Source organism: Rhinopithecus roxellana, chromosome 1, assembly GCF_007565055.1.
Source record: "Rhinopithecus roxellana isolate Shanxi Qingling chromosome 1, ASM756505v1, whole genome shotgun sequence".
NCBI classification, from domain to species: Eukaryota; Metazoa; Chordata; class Mammalia; order Primates; family Cercopithecidae; genus Rhinopithecus; species Rhinopithecus roxellana.
The window spans coordinates 200,409,331-200,429,228 of NC_044549.1; the positions used below are offsets into that span (position 1 = coordinate 200,409,331).

At 39.5% G+C, this 19,898-nt stretch overlaps 1 protein-coding gene across 1 annotated transcript; it reads right to left on the minus strand.

The window, feature by feature from the left end:
* Positions 1-4,225: 4,225 nt before the first annotated feature.
* Positions 4,226-4,716, minus strand: LOC104671316 (60S ribosomal protein L26-like). The gene has a single exon (XM_010374770.2). The coding sequence runs from the start codon at positions 4,699-4,701 to the stop codon at positions 4,264-4,266; it is 438 nt and encodes a 145-aa protein (XP_010373072.2). The 5' UTR covers positions 4,702-4,716; the 3' UTR covers positions 4,226-4,263.
* Positions 4,717-19,898: the final 15,182 nt, after the last annotated feature.

Below are 19,898 nucleotides of genomic sequence, written 5' to 3' on the forward strand. Positions count from 1 at the left end.
AGCCTCAAACCCTTTCATAATCAGCATTAATCCATTCATGAAAGTGGAGTCTTCATAGCCTAATGACCTCTCAAAGGTCATGCTTCTTAACACTGTTGCACTGGGGATTAAGTTACTAACACATGCTTTTGTGGGGACACATTCAAACCATAGCATGATAGAACCCTCATAAGGATATCAGTATACTTTTCAGTAAAAACCTGTAGGCTAGGGGGCGGTGGGTGAAAGATTTAAAGTGCTAAAAGAAAAAAAAGAGCTGCCAACCAAGAATACGATTGCCAGCAGGGCTGTAATTCAGAAATGAAGGAGAAATAAAGACATTCACAGACAAATAAAAGCTGAGGGAGTTCATTACCACAAACCTGCCTTACAAGAAAAGCTAAAGGTTGGGCCCAGTGGCTCACACGTGTAATCACAGCACTTTGAGAGGCTGAGGTGGGAGGATTGCTTGAGCCCAGGAGTTCAAGACCAGGCTAGCAACATAGGGAGACTCCATCTCTACACAAAACATTAAAAATTAATCAGGTGTGGTGGTACACATCTGTGATCCCAGCTACTCAGGAGGCTGAGATGGAAGGATTGCTTGAGGTGGAAGGTCGAGGCTGCAATGAGCCATGATCATACCACTGCACTTCAGTGTGGGTGACAAAGCAAGACTCTGTCTTTAAAAAATAAGCAACAAAAAATATAACAGAATTAAAAGAAAAAAGAGAAAGGAGGCCAAGCTCGGTGGCTCATGCCTGTAATCTCAGCACTTTCGTAGGCTGAGGTGGGTGGATTACCTGAGGTCAGAAGTTCAAGACCAGCCTGGCTAACATGGTGAAATCCCATCTCTATTAAAAATACAAAAATTAGCTGGGCTTAGTGACACAACCCTGTAATCCCAGCTACTCGGGAGGCTGAGGCAGGAGAATTGCTTGAGCCAGGGAAGCAGAGGTTGCAGTGAGCCGAGATAGTGCCACTGAACGCCAGCCTGAGCAACAGAGTGAGACTCTGTCTCAAAAAAAAAAAAAGAAAGAAAAGAAAAAAAAAAGGAAAAGAAGTTCTTCAAGTTGAAACAGAAGAATGTTAAGTAGCAATATGAAAACATGAAAATATAAAACTCACTGGTAAAGGTAAGTATAACATCAAATCTAAATATTGTAAGGCCGGGCGCGGTGGCTCAAGCCTATAATCCCAGCACTTTGGGAGGCCGAGATGGGCTGATCACAAGGTCAGGAGATCGAGACCATCCTGGCTAACACAGTGAAACCCCGTCTCTACTAAAAAATACAAAAAGCTAGCCGGGCGAGGTGGCGGGCGCCTGTAGTCCCAGCTACTCGGGAGGCTGAGGCAGGAGAATGGCGTGAACCCGGGAGGCGGAGCTTGCAGTGAGCTGAGATCCAGCCACGGCACTCCAGCCTGGGCGACAGAGCGAGACTCTGTCTCAAAAAAAAATAAAATAAAATAAAAAATAAATAAATAAATATTGTAATGATGGTGTATAAATCACTCTGAAATCTAAAATATAAAGTAAAAGACAAAAAGATTAAAAATAACTATAGTTACAATAATTTGTTAATGGGTACATAACATTAAAAGATGTAAAGTGTGACATAGCATAAAATGTGGAGATGGGGGAGAAGCAAAAGTGTACAGTTTTGTATAAAATTGAAATTAAATTGTTATTAGGTTAAGGTAGAATGTTATAACTTTAAAATATTTTATATAAACCTCATAGTAACCCCAAAGAAAAACCTCTACTAGACCTGCAAAAAATAAATAGAAAGGAAACGAACACATACCATTACAAAAAAATCAACAAATCACAAAGGAAGACAGCAAGAGAGGAAAAAAAAAAACTAAAAAATAGAAAACGATTAACAAAATGGCAATAGTAAGTCCTTACCTATCAACAATTACCTTAAATGTGAATGAATTAAATTCTCCAATCAACAAACAGAATGGCTGAACAAATTTAAAAACAAGATCCAACAATATGCTACCTACAAATTACTCACTTCAGCCTTAGGGACACTCATAAGTTGAAAAGTGAAGAAATGGAAAAAGATATTCCACACATATGTAACCAAAAGAGAGTACAAGTAGCTATATTTACATCAGACAAAATAGAATTTCATTCAAAAACTGCCTCAAGAGACAAAGGTCACTATATAATGTTAAAGGGACCAATTCATTAAGAGGGTATAACAATTGGAAAATGTATACCTTATGTATATTTCTACCTATGTACCTATGTGCCCCAATATTTAGAGCACTTAATTGTATAAAGCAATATTAACAAAATAGAGGGGTAAATAGTGACACAATAATAGTAGGGAACTTCAATACCCCACTGCCAATAGTAGATAGATTATACACACAGAAAAACAATAAAGCAACGGTGGTCTTGAATAATACTACAAACCTAATAGACCAAATAGATCCAACAGACAAATACAGAATATTCCATTCAACAGCAGCATAATACACATTATTCTCAAGCACACACAGAACATTACCTAAGATAGATTATATATTGGATCACAAAACAATTCTTAACAAATTTCAGAAGAAGATTTAAATTATATCAAATGTATTTTCTGACCACAAAGATATAAAACTAAATGTCAAGGCTGGGAGCAGTGGCTCATGCCTGTAATCCCAACACTTTGGGAGGCTGAGGTGGGTGGATCACTTGAGGTCAAGAGTTCGATACCAGCCTGGCCAACAGGGCGAAACCCTGTCTCTACTAAAAATATAAAAATTAGCCAGGCATGGCAGCACATGCCTCTAATCCCAGCTACTGGGGAGGCTGAGACAGGAGAATTGCTTGAACCTGGGGGGCAGAAGTTGCAGTGAGGCAAGATCAAGCCACTGCACTTCAGCCTGGGTGACAGAGTGAGACCCCTTCTCTAAATAAATAAATAAATATCATTAACAAGAGAAATTTTAGAAATTTCAGAAATATGTGGATTCTACATAGCCAATAGGTCAAAGAATAAATGAAAACGGAAATCAAAAAGTGAGACAAATGAAAATTGAAACACAACATACAAATGTGTGGAATGCAGCAAAAGCAGTTCTAAGAGGGAAGTTTGTAGCAATAAATGTCTACATTAGGGGGAAAAAAACTCAAATAAACAACCTAACTTTATACTTTAAAAAACTAGAAAAAGAACAAACTATGCCCCAAATCAGCACAAAGCAGGAAATAATAAGATTAGAGAGTAGAAATAAATGAAACAGAGACTAGAAAGATAATAGAAAAGATCAACAAAACTAAGAGTTGATTTTTTGTAAAGATGAACAAAATTGACAAACCTTTAGCTATTAATAGAATGACCAAGAAAAAACTGAGAGGACTCAAATACATAAAATTATAAATAAAAGAAGAGACATGACAACTGATACCACAGAAATACTAAGGACTATAAGAGACTATGAACAATTCTTGTTAGAATAACTGTTAGAAGTCAAAAATAAGTCCTTTGCTGCTTAGAAATGTCTTCTCTGAGATTGCTGTTTCATCACTCTTACATTCAGCCTTCCACAAAGCTAAAGGCCATGGACACAATGCAGCTAGGTTCTTGGCTACTGTATAACCAGGGTGGCCTTTACTCAAGTTTCCAGTAAGCTATTCTACATTTCCATCAAAGAACTCATCAGAATGGCTTTTACTGGTCATATTTCTATCAGCATTCTGGTCATGACACTTAACCAATATCTAGAAAGTTCCCAACTTTCCTTAGTCTCGTTTCCCATTTACTGGACCCTCACCAAAATCACCCTTAATACTCCATTCATGGGAATACAGGCTTTTTCTAGCCTGTTCCTCCGAATTCTTCCAGCTACAACCCATTACCCAGTTTCAAAGCTGCTTTCACGTTTTCAGGTATCCGTATAGTAACACTCCAGTCTCAGTACTAATTTCCTGTCTTAATCCATTTTCTGTTGCTATGACAAAATATCTGAGACTGGGTAATGTATAAAGGAAAGAGGTTTATTTAGCTTATAATTATGGAGGCTAGAAGGTCCAAGATTGGGCAGCCCCATCTGGACAGCCTCTGTGAGGGCCTCATGCTGAATCGTAATATGGTGGAGAAGCAGGAGTGTGCAAAGAAGGCAAAACCTAAGAGGCAACCTCGCTTTATAACAACCTACTCTCATGGGAGCTAATCCATTCCCAAGAGAACTAACACAGTGTTAGGAGAAACACATCAATCCATCTTTTTTTTTTTTCTTTGTTTCAAGTTTTAATCAAAGCTTTTATATAAGATTGCTTTATTCCTGCATCTTCTCAATTGTTTCTTCCTTGTATTTGCCCTTTTCCTTTCCTACTTGGCGAGACTTGGCTTTCCGTTCAAGGATCTTTTTGCGGTCTTTGTCCAGTTTTAGCCTAGTGATAACTACCTTGCTGGGGTGAATGCCTACGTGGACAGTTGTGCCATTAGCCTTTTCCTGCTGCACCCGTTCAATGTAGATAACATATTTCTTCCTGTAAACCTGGACTACTTTGCCAATTTGCTGACCTTTATAGTGTCCTCGTACAACCTGAACTTCATCATCCTTTCGGATGGGCATAGATCGCACCTTGTACTTCTGTCTCAGCTCTTTGGAAAGAGGGGAAGACATAATCTTCCTGCAAATGTGGGAAGGTGCATTGAAATGCCTTTTGCGATTCTTGCTTCGGTCGGAAGTCACAAAGGGATTAAATTTCATTTTGGCCGCTCCCGCTTCGGTCACATCAATCCATCTTAATGACCTAATCACCTCTTAAAGGAACCACCTCCCAACACTGCCATATTGGGCAGCCTCAACCAAGCCTCAACATGAGTTTCGGTGAGAACAAATCATATTTTAGCCATAGCTCTATTAAATAAATTTAATTAAAAAGTAATAAACTTCCAAAATAGCATCAGGCCCAGATGGGTTAATAAGATAATTTTACCAAATACTTAACGAAGAAATTATACCAACTGTAATTGGTATAATCTCTCCTAGAAAACAGAAACAGAGGGAATACTCCCTAACTCATTCTATGAGGCCAGCATTACCCTAATATCCAAACCAAAGACATTATAAGAAAGGAAAACTACAGACCAATATCTCTCATGAACATAGATGCAAAAATAATCAACAGATATTAGCAAACCTAATATAATAATGTGGACAAAGATTATACACCATGACTAAGTGAGATTTACCCCAGATATGAAAAATCAGAAAATCAGTTAATGTAATCCATCACATTGACAGGCTAAAGAAGAAAAATCTCATAGTTATGTCACTAGATGTAGGAAACTCATTTGACAAAATCCAGTATTCATTTATGATTTTAAAAGTCTCTCAGAAAGCTGGGAATAGAAGAGATCTTATTCAACTTCATAAGGAACATCTATTTTTTAAAAGACCTACAGCAAACATCATATTTAATGGTGACAAACTAGATGCTTTCCCACTAAGATCGAGAATAAGTCAAAGAGGTCCACTCTCAGCATTCCTATTAAACATCCCTCTGGGAGTCCTGGTAAATGCAATAAGAAAAGAAATGACGTGAAAAATACACAAATTGGGAAGGAAGAAATAAAACTGTCTTTGTTCACAGATGTCATGAATATCCGTAATGAAAATCCCAAAATACCAACAAAAAAATTCCTGGAAGTAGTAAGTGACTATAACAAGTTGCAGGCTACAAGGCTAATAAACAGAAGTCATACTTGTGTCTCTTTGGGCTTGAAAAAAGTTTTAAAAAGAAAAAAGTTTTAAAAATTTTAAAAAGAAATTTTTTAAAAGTCAATTTCTTTCTCTTATACCAGCCATAAACAACTGGAATTGGAATTTTTTTTTTTTTTTTTTTTTTTTTTTTGAAATGGAGTCTCACTCTTGTCACCCAGGCTGGAGTGCAATGGTGCAACCTTGGCTCACTGCAAACTCTACCTCCTGGGCTCAAGTGATTCTCCTGCCTCAGGAGACGGGGTTTCACCATGTTGGCCCAGCTGCTCTCAAACTCCTGACCTCAGGCAATCTGCGCCTCGGCCTCCCAAAGTGCTGGGATTACAGGTGTGAGCCACTGCGCCCGGCCAAAATTTGAAATTTAAAATGTAATGCCATTTACATTAGCACCCTTCAAAAATCAAATACATAAGTATAAATCTAACACAATATCTATAAGATGCATATAAGGAAAACTACAAAACTTTGATAAAAGAAATACATGTTGGCCGGGCGCGGTGGCTCAAGCCTGTAATCCCAGCACTTTGGGAGGCCGAGACGGGCGGATCACGAGGTCAGGAGATTGAGACCATCCTGGCTAACACGGTGAAACCCCGTCTCTACTAAAAAATACAAAAAAACTAGCCGGGCGAGGTGGTGGGCGCCTGTAGTCCCAGCTACTCCGGAGGCTGGGGCAGGAGAATAGCGTGAACCCGGGAGGCGGAGCTTGCAGTGAGCTGAGATCTGGCCACTGCACTCCAGCCTGGGCGACAGAGCGAGACTCCGTCTCAAAAAAAAAAAAATAAATACATGTTAAAAACAATGATCTAAAAACAGAGAGAGATGCTCCATATACATATATGAATTGTACATTGTCAAGAAGTCAGTTCTTCCCAACTTGACCTACAGATTTGATGCAATTCCAACTAAAATCCTAGCAAGTTATTTTGTAGTGGCAAACTGATTCTAAAATTTATATGGAGAGTCACAAGACCCAGAACGTCCAACATGATATTGAAGGAGATCAAAGTCAGGATCAACACCACTCAACTTCAAAACTTACTACAAAGCTACGTTAATCAAGGCAGTGTGATGCTGGTGAATGGATAGACAAATAATCAATAGAGCAGAATAGTAAGCCCAGAAATAGACCCATACAAATAATATAATCAACAGATTTTTAACAAAGGAACAAAGGCAATTCAAGTAAGAAAGGATAGTCTTTTCAATAAATAGTGCTGGAACAGCTGCATATCCACATGCCAACACAAGGAGAATATGGGGGAGGGCAGAATTCAGTCACAGACCTTGCATCTTTCACAAAAATTAACTCAAAATGTATCATAGATACAAAATTATAAAACTCCTAGAAGATAACATAGGAAAAAAATCTAGGGACCTTTAGTTTGACAATGACTTTTTAGATACACCAAAAGCAAGACCCCATGAAAGAAAAAAAAATGGTACGTTGGATCTCATTAAAATGAAAAATGTTTGCTCTGCAGAAGACCTTGTTGAGAGAATGAAAAGACAAGAAGCCATAGACTTGAAAAAAATATTTGCAAAGCACATATGTGATAAAGGACTGGCATCCAAAATATACAAAGAACTCTTAAAACTCAACAATAAGAAAACAATTAGATTTACAATTTTCAAATAGATTTCAAAACTGGCAAAAGATCTGAACACACACCTCACCAAGGAAAATGCACAAATAGAAAATAAATATATGAAAAGATACTCCATATCATATATGATCAGAGAAATGCAAATTAAAACAATAATGAGATACCACTATACACCTATTAGAATGGCTAAAATCCAAAATACAACACCAAATACTGTCGAAGATGTAGAACAGCAGGAAGCTTCATTTATTAATGGTGTGAACACAAACTGGTATAACCACTTTGGAAGACAGTTTGGCAGTTTCTTATAAAACTAAACATATTTTGCCATATGATCTGGCAATTGCACTCAGTCTTTTTAATCAGGTGAGTTGGAAGCTTATGTCCAAACAAAAACCTACAAATGTTTATAGCATTTTTATTAATAATTGACAAAACTTGGAAGCAACCAAGATATACTTCAATAGGTAAATAAATAAGCAAACTGTAGGATAGCCATGCAATGGAATATTATTCAGCAATTTTTAAAAGAGCTATCAAGCCATGAAAAGACATGGAGGAACTTTAAATGCACATTGCTAAGTTAAAGACACCAATCTGAAAAGGCTACATACTACATGATTCCTACCATATGACATTCTGGAAAGGGCAAAACTATGAAGACAATGAAAAAGATCAGTTATTGTCAGGATTCGGGGAGTGGGGAAGAAGGAAGGTGAGATGGTTAGGGAAGACCGGGTATTTCTAAGGCAGTGAAACTACACAACATGATACTCTAATTGTGGATACCTTTTATTATACATATATCTAAAGTTATAGAGTATACCACACAAACAGCAAACTCTAAATTTATGAGCTTAGTCAACAATGTGTCAATATTCACTCATCAATCGTAACAAATGTACCACACTAATGCAAGATGTTAATAAAAGGGGAAAGTGGATGGGGAGGTTAAAAGAATATATGTGAACCCTGTACTTTCACTCATTTTTTTCTGAAAAACTAAAACTGCCCAAATATAGAGTCTGCTAATTTTTAAAAGATAGAAATGAAAAACAGGTCAGTAGTTTCCAGGGGTTGGTGGCTATGTGTGGTTGACTATGAAAAAGGATGGCATAGGGAAATTTTTAGAGTGATAACACTATGCTACATGGTGCAGGGTGTTTGATACACAGGCTCTACACGTAGAACTGTACATCCACAAGGAACACATTTGAAAGTGGGAACATTTTAAAATTCAACCAAGAAGTCAGGAGGTCCTGGTCTGAAATACAGACTGTGATGAAATAATCTAACTGTATTAAAAATGTTAACATAATCTTATGGAAGGGGATGTGGGAAAAGGTAACTGACTTAAGTAACTTAGGAAAAATGGTATGTGACTAGAATCTCTACAGAGTTAACACTAGTTTGTAAAGTTTTTCTCACAGAGGTGCAGGTTACAATTCTGAAACTGCTTTACATGTACAGTGGAGTAGAAAAAATGAATACTGTCATGTACCGCAGAGCAACCATTTGGTCAAGGATGGACCATATATATGGCAGTGATCCCATAAAATTATAATAGAGCTGAAAAATTCCTATTGCCTAGTGATGTCACAGCCATCATAACATCATAGCACAATGCATAACTCACCCGTTCGTGTTAATGCTGGTGCAATCAAAACTACTGCGCTGCCAGCTTCAGCAGACTTAAACGTTCCTGCCTGCCAGCTCTGAGAGCAGCAGATCTCCCAGCACAGCTCTTGGGCTCTGTTAATGGACAGACTGCCTCCTCAAGTGGGTCCCTGACCCCTGTGCCTCCTGACTGGGAGTCACCTCCCAGCAGGGGTCGACAAACACCTCATACAGGAGAGCTCTGGCTGGCATCTGGTGGGTGCCCCTCTGGGATGAAGCTTCCAGAGGAAAAAGCAGACAACAATCTTTGCTGTTCTGCAGCCTCCGCTGGTGATACCTGGCAAACAGGGTCTAGAGTGGACTTCCAGCAAACTCCAGCAGACCAGCAGAAGAGAGGCCTGACTGTTAGAAGGAAAACTAACAAACAGAAAGCAATAGCATCAACATCAACAAAAAGGATGCCCACTCAAAAACCCTATCCGAAGGTCACCAACATCAAAGACCAATGGTAGATAAATCCACGAAGATGAGGAAAAACCAGCACAAAAAGCCTGAAAGTTCCAAAAACCACAATGCCTCTTCTCCTCCAAAGGATCACAACTCCTCGCGAGCAAGGGAACAAAACTGGATGGAGAATGATTTTGACAAATGGACAGAAGTAGGCTTCAGAAGGCGGGTCATAACAAACTCCTCCAAGCTACAGGAGCATGTTCCAACCCAATGCAAGGAAGTTAAGAACCTTGAAAAAAGGTTACAATAACTGCTAACTAGAATAATCAGTTTAGAGAAGAACATAAATCACCTGATGGAGCTGAAAAACACAGCATGAGAACTTCGTGAAGCATACACAAGTTTCAATAGTTGAATCAATCAAGCAGAAGAAAGGATATCAGAGATTGAAGATCAGCTTAATGAAATAAAGTGTGAAGACAAGATTAGAGAAAAAAGAATGAAAAGGAACGAACAAAGCCTCCAAGAAAAACGGGACTACGTAAAAAGACCAAACCTACATTTGATTGGTGTACTTGAAAGTGACGGGAAGAATGGAACCACTTGGAAAACACACTTTAGGATATTATCAAGGAGAATTTCCCCAACCTAGCAAGACAGGCCAACACTCAAATTCAGGAAATACAGACAACACCACAAAGACACTCCTTGAGAAGAGGAACCCCAAGACACATGATCTTCAGATTCACCAAGTTTGAAATGAAGGAAAAAATGTTAAGGGCAGCCAGAGAGAAAGGTCAGGTTACCCACAAAGGGAAGTCCATCAAACTAACAGTGGATCTCTCGGCAGAAACCCTACAAGCCAGAAGAGAGTCAGGGCCAATGTTCAACATTCTTAAAGAAAATAATTTTCAACCCAGAATTTCATATCCAGCCAAACTAAGCTTCATAAGCTAAGGAGAAATAAAATCCTTCACAGACAAGCAAATGCTGAGGGATTTTGTCACCACCAAGCCTGCCTTACAAGAGCTCCTGAAGGAAGCACTAAATATGCAAAGGAAAAACCAGTACCAGCCACTGCAAAAACATGCCAAAACATAAAGACTATCAACACTATGAAGAAACTGTATCAACTAATGGGCAAAATAACCAGCTAACATCATAATGACAGGATCAAATTCATACATAACCAATATTAATCTTAAATGTAAATGGGCTAAATGCCCCAATTAAAAGACACAGACTGGCAACTTGGATAAAGAATCAAGACCCATTGGTGTGCTGTATTCAGGAGATCCATCTCACGTGCAAAGACACACATAGGCTCAAAATAAAGGGATGGAGGAATATTTACCAAGAAAATGGAAAGCAAAATAAAGCAAGGGTTGCAATCCTAGTCCCTGATAAAACAGACTTTAAACCAACAAAGATCAAAAAAGACAAAGAAGGGCATTACATAATGGTAAAGGGATCAATGCAAGAAGAAGAGTTAACTATCCTAAATATATATGCACCCAATACAGGAGCACCCAGATTCATAAAGCAAGTTCTTAGAGACCTACAAAGAGGCTTAGACTCCCACATGATAATAGTAGGAGACTTTAACACCCCACTGTCAATATTAGACAGATTAATGAGACAGAAAATTAACAAGGATATTGAGGACTTGAACTCAGCTCTGGACCAAGCAGACATAATAGACATCTATAGAACTCTCCACCCCAAATCAACAAAATATACATTCTTCTCAGCACCAGATAGCCCTTATTCTAAAATTGACCATATAATTGGAAGTAAGACACTCCTCAGCAAATGCAAAAGAATGGAAATCATAACAGTCTCTCAGACCACAGTGCAATCAAATTAGAACTTAGGATTAAGAAACTCACTCAAAACTACACAACTACATGGAAACTGAACAACTTGCTCCTGAATGACTACTAGGTACATAACAAAATTAAGGCAGAAATAAATAAGTTCTTTAAAACCAATGAGAACAAAGACACAATGTACGAGAATGTCTGGGACACAGCTAAAGCAGTGTTTAGAGGGAAATTCAAAGCACTAAAATGCCCACATGAGAAAGCAGGGAAAGATCTAAGATCAACACCCTAACATCACAATTAAAAGAACTAGAGAAGCAAGAGCAAACAAATTCAAAAGCTAGCAGAAGACAAGAAACAACTAAGATCAGAGCAGAACTGAAGGAGATAGAGACATGAAAAATTCTTCAAAAACTCAATGAATCCAGGAGCTGGTTTTTTGAAAAGATTAACAGAATAGATAGACCACTAGCCAGGCTAATAAAGAAGAAAATAGAGAAGAATCAAATACACACAATAAAAAAAATAAAGGGATTATCACCACTGATTCCACATAAACACCTCTACGCAAATAAACTAGAAAATCTAGAAGAAATGGATAAATTCCTGGACACACACACCTTCCCAAGACTAAACCAGGAAGAGGTCAAATCCCTGAATAGACCAATAACAAGTTCTGAAATTGAGGCAGTAATTAATAGCCCACCAACCAAAAAAAGCCCAGGACCAGATGGATTCACAGTTGAATTCTACCACATGTACAAAGAGGAGCTGGTACCGTTCTTTCTGAAACTATTCCAAACAATAGAAAAAGAGGGACTCCACCCTAACTCATTTTATGAGGCCAGCATCATCCTGATACCAAAACCTGGCAGAGACACAACAAAAAAAGAAAATTTCAGGCCAATATCACTGATGAACATCGATGTGAAAATCCTAAATAAAATACTGGCAAACCAAATCCAGCAGCACAATAAAATATTATCCACCACAATCAAGTTGGCTTCATCCCTGGGATGCAAGGCTGGTTCAGCATATGCAAATCAATAAACTTAATCCATCACATAAACAGAACCAATGACAAAAACCACGTAATTATCTCAATAGATGCAGAAAAGGCCTTCGATAAAATTCAACATCCCTTCATGCTAAAAACAATCAATAAACTAGGTATTATGGAACGTATCTCAAAATAATAAAAGCTATTTATGACAAACCAGCAGTCAATATTGTACTGAATGGGCAAAAGCTAGAAGCATTCCCTTTGAAAACTGGCATAAGACAAGGATGCCTTCTCTCACCACTCCTATTCAACATGGTATTGGAAGTTTTTGCCAGGGCAATCAGGCAAGAGAAAGAAATAAAGTGTATTCAAATAGGAAGAGAGGAAGTCAAATTGTCTCTGTTTGCAGGTGACATGATTGTATATTTAGAAAACCCCATCATCTCAGCCCCAAAACTCCTTAACCTGATAAGCAACTTCAGCAAAATCTCTGGATACAAAATTAATGTGCAAAAATCACAAGCATTCCTATACACCAATAATAGACAAACAGAAAGCCAAATCATGAGTGAACTCCCATTCACAATTGCTACCGAGAAAATAAAATACCTAGGAATACAACTTACAAGGGATGTGAAAGACCTCTTCAAAGAGAACTACAAACTGCTGCTCAAGGAAATCAGAGAGGATACAAACAAATGGAAAAATATTCCATGCTCATGGGTAGGAAGAATCAATATAACTAAAATGGCCATACTGCCCAAAGTAATTTATAGATTCGATGCTATTCCCATCAAGCTACCATGACTTTCTTCACAGAATTAGAAAAAACTACTTTAAATTTCATATGGAACAGAAAAAGAGCCCATATAGCCAAGACAATCCGAAGCAAAAAGAACAAAGCTGGAGGCATCACACCACCTGACTTCAAACAATACTACAAGGCTACAGTAACTGAAACAGCGTGGTACTGGTACCAAAACAGATATATAGACCAATGGAACAGAACAGAGGCCTCAGAAATAATGCCACACATCTACAACCATCTGATCTTTGACAACCCTGACACAAACAAGCAATGGAGAAAGGATTTCCTATTTAACAAATTGTGTTGGGAAAACTGGCTAGCCATATGCAAAAAACTAAAACTGCACCGCTTGCTTACACTTTATACAAAAATTAACTCAAGATGGATTAAAAACTTAAATGTAAGACCTAAAACCATAAAAACTCTAGGAGAAAACCTAGGCAATATCATTCAGGACATAGGCATGGACAAAGATTTCATGATTAAAACATCGAAAGCAATTGTAACAAAAGCCAAAATTGACACATGGGATCTAATTAAACTAAAGAGCTTCTGCACAGCAAAAGAAATTATCATCAGAGTGAACAGGCAACCTATAGAATGAGAGAAAATGTTTGCAATCTACCCATCTGACAAAGGGCTAATATCCAGAATCTACAAGGAACTTAAACAAATTTACAAGAAAAAAACAAACAATTCCATCAAAAAGTGGGCAAAGGATATGAAAAGACACTTTTCAAAAGAAGACATTTATGCAGCGAACAAACATATTTAAAAAGCTCATCATCACTGGTCATTAGAGAAATACAAATCAAAACCACAATGGGATACCATCTCACGTCAGTTAGAATGGTGATCATTAAAAAGTCAGGAAACAACAGATGCTAGAGAGGATGTGGTGAATTAGGGACACTTTTACACTGTTGGTGGGAGTGTAAATTAGTTCAACCATTGTGGAAGACATTTAGGCAATTCCTCAAGGATCTAGAACCAGAAATACCATTTGACCCAGCAATCCCATTACTGGGTATATACCCCAAGGATTGTAAATCATTCCACTGTAAAGGCACACGCACACATATGTTTATTGCAGCACTGTTCACAATAGCAAAGACTTGGAACCAACCCAAATGCCCATCAATGATATACTGGATTAAAAAATGTGGCCCATATACACCATGGAATACCATGCAGCCATAAAAAATGATGAGTTCATGTCCTTTGCAGGGACGTGGATGAAACTGGAAACCATCATTCTCAGGAAACTAACGCAGCAACAGAAAACCAAACACTGCATGTTCTCACTCATAAGTGAGAGTTGAACAATGAGGATATATGGGCACAGGGAGGGGAACATCACACACTAGGGCCAGTCGGGGGGTTGGGAGCAAGGGGAGGGATAACATTAGGACAAGTACCTAATCTAGATGACTAGTTGATGGGTGCAGCAAACCACCATGGCACATGTATACCTATGTAACAAACCTGCATGTTCTGCACGTGTATCCCAGAACTTAAAGTATAATAAAAAATAAAAATTGTTTTTAAAAACTACTGCACTGCCAGTCATATAAATATAGTTCATACAGGCTGGGTGCAGTGGTTTATGCCTGTAATCCCAGCACTTTGGGAGGCCGAGGCAGGCAGATCACAAGGTCAGGAGATCAAGACCATCCTAGCTAACATGGTGAAACCCCGTCTCTACTAAAAATACAAAAACTCAGCCGGGCAGGTGCCTGTAGTCCCAGCTACTTGGGAGGCTGAGGCAGGAGAATGGCGTGAACCTGGGAGGCGGCGCTTGCCGTGAGCCAGATCGTGCCACTGCACTCCAGCCTGGGCGACAAAGCAAGACTCCGTCTCTCTCTTTCTCTCTCTCGCTCTCTCTCTCTCTCTCTCTCTGTGTATATATATATATATATATATATTCTGAATAGTTTCAGAATATAGAGAATTCAGAATAGAGAGAGAGATAATATAATACAATTATGTATCGTACTTAATACTTGATATTGATAATAAACAATGATGTTACTGGTCTATGTATTTACAATACTATACTTTTAATCATTATTTTAGAGCATACTCCTTCTACGTATTTTTTTTAAGTTGACTGTAAAACAGTTTCAGTTAGGTCCTTCAGGATGTATCTAGAAGAAGGCATTGTTATCGTAGGTGATGGTTCCATGCGTGTTATTGCCCCAGTGGAACAAAATGTGGAGGGAGAAGACAGTGATATTGATGATCTTGACCCTGCGTATACCTAGGCTAATGTGTGTGTTTGTGTCTTAGTTTTTAACAACAACAACAACAACAAAGCTTAAAAAGTAATAAAGAAATTAGCCAGGTGTGGTGGCTCACGCCTGTAGTCCAACACTTTGGGAGGCTGAGGCGGGTGGTTCACGTAAGCCCACGAGTTTGAGACCAGCCTGGGCAACATGGCTAAATCCCGTCTCTACAAAAAAATACAAAAAAGTTAGCTGGGCACAGTGGTGGCACCTGTGGTCCCAGGTAATTGAGAGGCTGAGGTGGGAAGATCGCTTGAGCCTGGGAGGTGGAGGCTGCAGTGAGCCGAGATGGCACCATGGCACTCCAGCCTGGGTGACAGAGTAAGACCCTGTCCAAAAAAGATAAAAAAGAAAAATAAATTTAAAGTAAATGAATAATTTTTAAAATAGAAAAAAGTTTATAGAATAAGGATGTAAAGAAAGAAAATATTTTTGTATAGCTGTACAATGGGTTTGTGTTTTAAGCTAAGTGTTATTACAAAAGAATCAAGTTTTTAAAAATTTAAAAGTGTACAAAGTTAAAAAGTTACAGTAAGCTTGCCAGGCGCAGTGGCTCATGCCTGTAATCTCAACACTTTGGGAGGCCAAGATGGGTGGATCACCTAAGGTCAGGAGTTCGAGACCAGCCTGGCCAACATGGTGAAACTGCGTCTCTGCTAAAATTAGAAAAATTAGCCAGCCATGATGGCAGGTGCCTGTAATCCCAGCTACTTAAGGGCTGAGGCAGGGGAATCGCTTGAACTCAGGAGGCAGTAGTTGCAGTGAGCTGAGATCATGCCACTGCACTCCAGCCTAGACGACAGAGCAAGACCCTGTCTCAAAAAAAAAAAGGTACAGTAAGCTATGGTTAATTTATTACTGAAGAAAATATTTTTATATATTTAGTATAGCCTAAATATACAGTGTTTACAAAGTCTACAAGAGTGTACAGTAATGTCCTCAGCCTTCACATTCACCCACCACTGACCCACCCATAGCAACTTCCAGTCCTGCAAGCTCCATTCATGGTAAGTGCCCTATACAGGTTTTCCATTTTTTATCTTTTATACCATATTTTACTGTACCTTTTCTATATTTAGATAAGTTTAAATATATAAATACTTACCATTGTGTTATAATTGCCTACAGTATTCAGTACAGTAATATGCTGCCCAGATTTGCAGCCTAGGAGCCACAGGTTACACCAGATAGCCTAGGTGTGTAGTAGGTTTGTGAAAGTATACTATGATGCTTATACAATGACTAAATTGCCTAACGATGCATTCCTCAGAACGTACCCGCATCATTAAGCAGCACATGACTGTATATAGATAAATACAGAAATGATAATATGTATGTGTGTATACTTGGGTTAGCATATATATTCTAGCTCTGTCTGCTGAAAGGTCTAATTTCCCCCACTCACTTTGGTGTTGGCAAGACTTAGCAACTTGCTTCCAAACAATTGGATATTGAAAGAGTTTTTATATATATAAATGTAACTTTAAAGTACAGAAACCTAGCAAATATAATCTTAACCAAAGATGAAAGTTTAGATCACCAGTGATGCCATGTTGATAGCATGTAACCTCTGATACGATGTGACAAGAAGGGTACTTCATCTCTGTGGTATTTTCCCCCAAAACCCATACTCCAGGCTAATCATAACAAAAACATTAGGACAGTGGACATCCAAGACTCCAAGATGGTGTCAGTTCTACCAGTTTAGGAAAAGAACTGTACTCATGGATGTCAAAATAGAGGGATGACACACTGGATACTGATGTGGGATTTCATCCCTAAAGGCACTGTTGGGGCATTTCAATATAGCCACTACTGGTATTACAAGTATGTCAAAGTGAAGAAAGGGAGCACTCCCAGGGTTTCTACACTGTTGGCAGCTTACATGTTTTTCAACTACTGCCTTTCTTACAAAGAGCTCAAACTTGAAAGGTTACACAACTGATTCAAGGTTTGTGAAAGCACACAAGTGGAAGTACCAAGCCCCCTTTAAACAGCAAAATAACCAACAACAAGCACAAAAAATGTTTTATTAAAAGTGACAGTTAAGAGATGACAAAAAAGACGCTTGTTTACAGTAAGAGAGATGAAAGCAGACAAAATAGCACATTGTACAGCCTCAGCTAGGAACATAGGCATCAGAAAACTCAAATTTTTCCACTGCCCTGTGCATGTCCACAAATCACTCTGAGCACTGATTTGGGGGCTAAAATAAATTTCAGCAAGTAGGTGAATTTGCAAGTCTGAATGCTTGAATAATGAGAATTGACCGTAATACAATGTGTTGTTTTAGGCCACTGAGTATGGGGCGATTGTTACACAGCAATAGAATCCCAAAACACACCAAAGACATCTTTTGCCAGGCAGGGTGGCTTAGACTGGGTTCCTAGAACAGACTGTGAGAGAGAATTCTGTCCAATGGTTTGTTGAGGAGTGCTCATAGGAGAACTGCTCACAGAAGGCCATTGCAACTAACATCTCAGCTGATCCTACAAGAGGCCTTTCCAAGTTGTCCCAAATAGAGAGAAGAAGGCTGGGCCTTTATATCTCTGCATAGCAATTATTTGCTATGGGATACCCCTGTGAAGAGACTTAATCCTGAGGGAATCAGTTCCCTGTGACTGACTGCCCATTTTGTGAGGGGTGCAGCTGTGAATCAGTATCTTCAGAAGCTGAGGGATGGCTGTGATTTCTCTGCAATGGGATCTAGCAGGTACACCACATGTCAGAACACAGGGTGCCTCTTCTGATTGGTTCTGAGTCCTGTTGACATGATAGCTTCCTTGCTATCTAGTATGACAAGACATTTCAGGCTTATTTTATACTTTTCCTGTTTCATACCTGTAAATTTTTCAAGCCATTTCTCCAAGAAGCCCTGGTTTCTTTTGGTGGCAAATGGTATTTCCTTTTGTTGTTGTTGTTGTTGTTGTTCATTTTTTGGCGGGGGGCGGGGGATGGAGTTTTGTTCTTGTGGCCCAGGCTGGAGTGCAATGGAGCAGTCTCAGCTCACTGCAACCTCCGCCTCCCAGGTTCAAGAGATTCTCTTGCCTCAGCCTCCCAAGTAGCTGGAATTACAGGCACCCGCCACCACGCCTGGCTAATTTTTTTGTATTTTTAGTAGAGACAGGGTTTCACAATGTTGGCCAGGCTGGTTTCGAACTCCTGACCTCAGGTGATCCACCAACCTCGGCCTCCCAAAGTGCTGGGATTACAGGCATGAACCACCACGGCCAACCAGCAAATGGTATTTCAAGACCACTAAAAATGCTTAGTGCGTTCTATGTCACTTGCCCCTTATGACTAGAAACCCATAGGGATTTTTGTTGTTTTTACTTCCTTTTTGTTCAAGTCTCGCATTTTTAGTGAAACTGAGTGCCTGCCAGTCAACAACTCCTCTCCCTGTGTCATCTATCTCTTTCAGGTTCTACCCAGCCACCAAGCTCCTTACCTAGGAGTCCTCGTAATGACCACCTCTGTCCCCCACCTGCCATCTACATCTTATCTGTGGATGAAGGCCAGTGCCTGATTCATAAAAGATAATGCATAAGTATTTGTTGGAAAGAGTAAAATCGACTAATGTTTACTTGGCACTTGATGTTTTGTTCCCTGGGGGGCCATGCCCATCTTTTCTGATAGCCTGAGGCTATTCCCCAGTAGTCAAGATGCTTGAATGGAATTTCTATTCTCCTATAACAAGAAACATGCTCTAATATTGGCAGACCAAAGGGCACTTCATCCGGAACCATAAACTTCCTGGAGCCTGGGACTTTCCCCCACTGCAGGGGCTGTAACCCTGGCCTACCCAGTTGTGTTTTTTCCCCATCATGAAAGCAACCTGGAAAGCAAAAGGGGGACAAAGCAAAGAAGTGAAAGGGCAGTGAGAGAAAAGAGTAAGGCAATAGAGAATATATGAGCACCTAATTATCTATTCATTCACTCACTCACTCACTCACCAAATAGTTCCTAAACTCCTGCTCTGTTCCATGCCTGGAGCTGGAGGATGGAAGATAAGGAAAGATTGGACAGAGTCCCACCGCCATGAAGAACAACATGTCAACCAGTGGAAACAGAGAAATTAACAGGCACAGAGACTGCAGAGTCCAGGGAGCCCAGAAGAAGGCACATTACATTACACAGCCCAGCAGAGTCCACAGGAGTGGTTTGTGGAAAGGGGTAATGCTTATATTGGGGCTGAACTGATGAGGAAGAAGAAAGAAGGAAGTGAGAAGCCATACTGGCATTCCCAGCAGATGGAACATGGAAAAGGGTCAGTCTGTTCTGAAAGAAAGATGCAAGTAACAGAAATACGTGGCAAGTCTTGGGCATCCAACTCTTTTTCACGGGCATTTCTGTAGGTCATGGCCTAGAACTTGCTGGGTTTAGCTGTAACCAGGTAGAGTTGGAAAAGCAGAGTGTTTTCACTCACTGAGCCCCAGCTCCCTCAGGCAGCAGGTTGTCTCTCTCTCTCTCTCTCTCTCCCCCCACCCCCACACTTGTTATAGGGCAGCAAGGAGAAGCAGGAAGGTGTCTGAGTGTGCCACACCTCAGTCTCTGTCCCTCTTGATGCCCCGCTCCTGATGCAGGGTTTGT

Excerpts from the sequence above, each read along its gene's own strand:
- LOC104671316 (XM_010374770.2), bottom strand. The coding sequence starts at position 4,701 with ATGAAATTTAATCCCTTTGTGACTTCCGACCGAAGCAAGAATCGCAAA.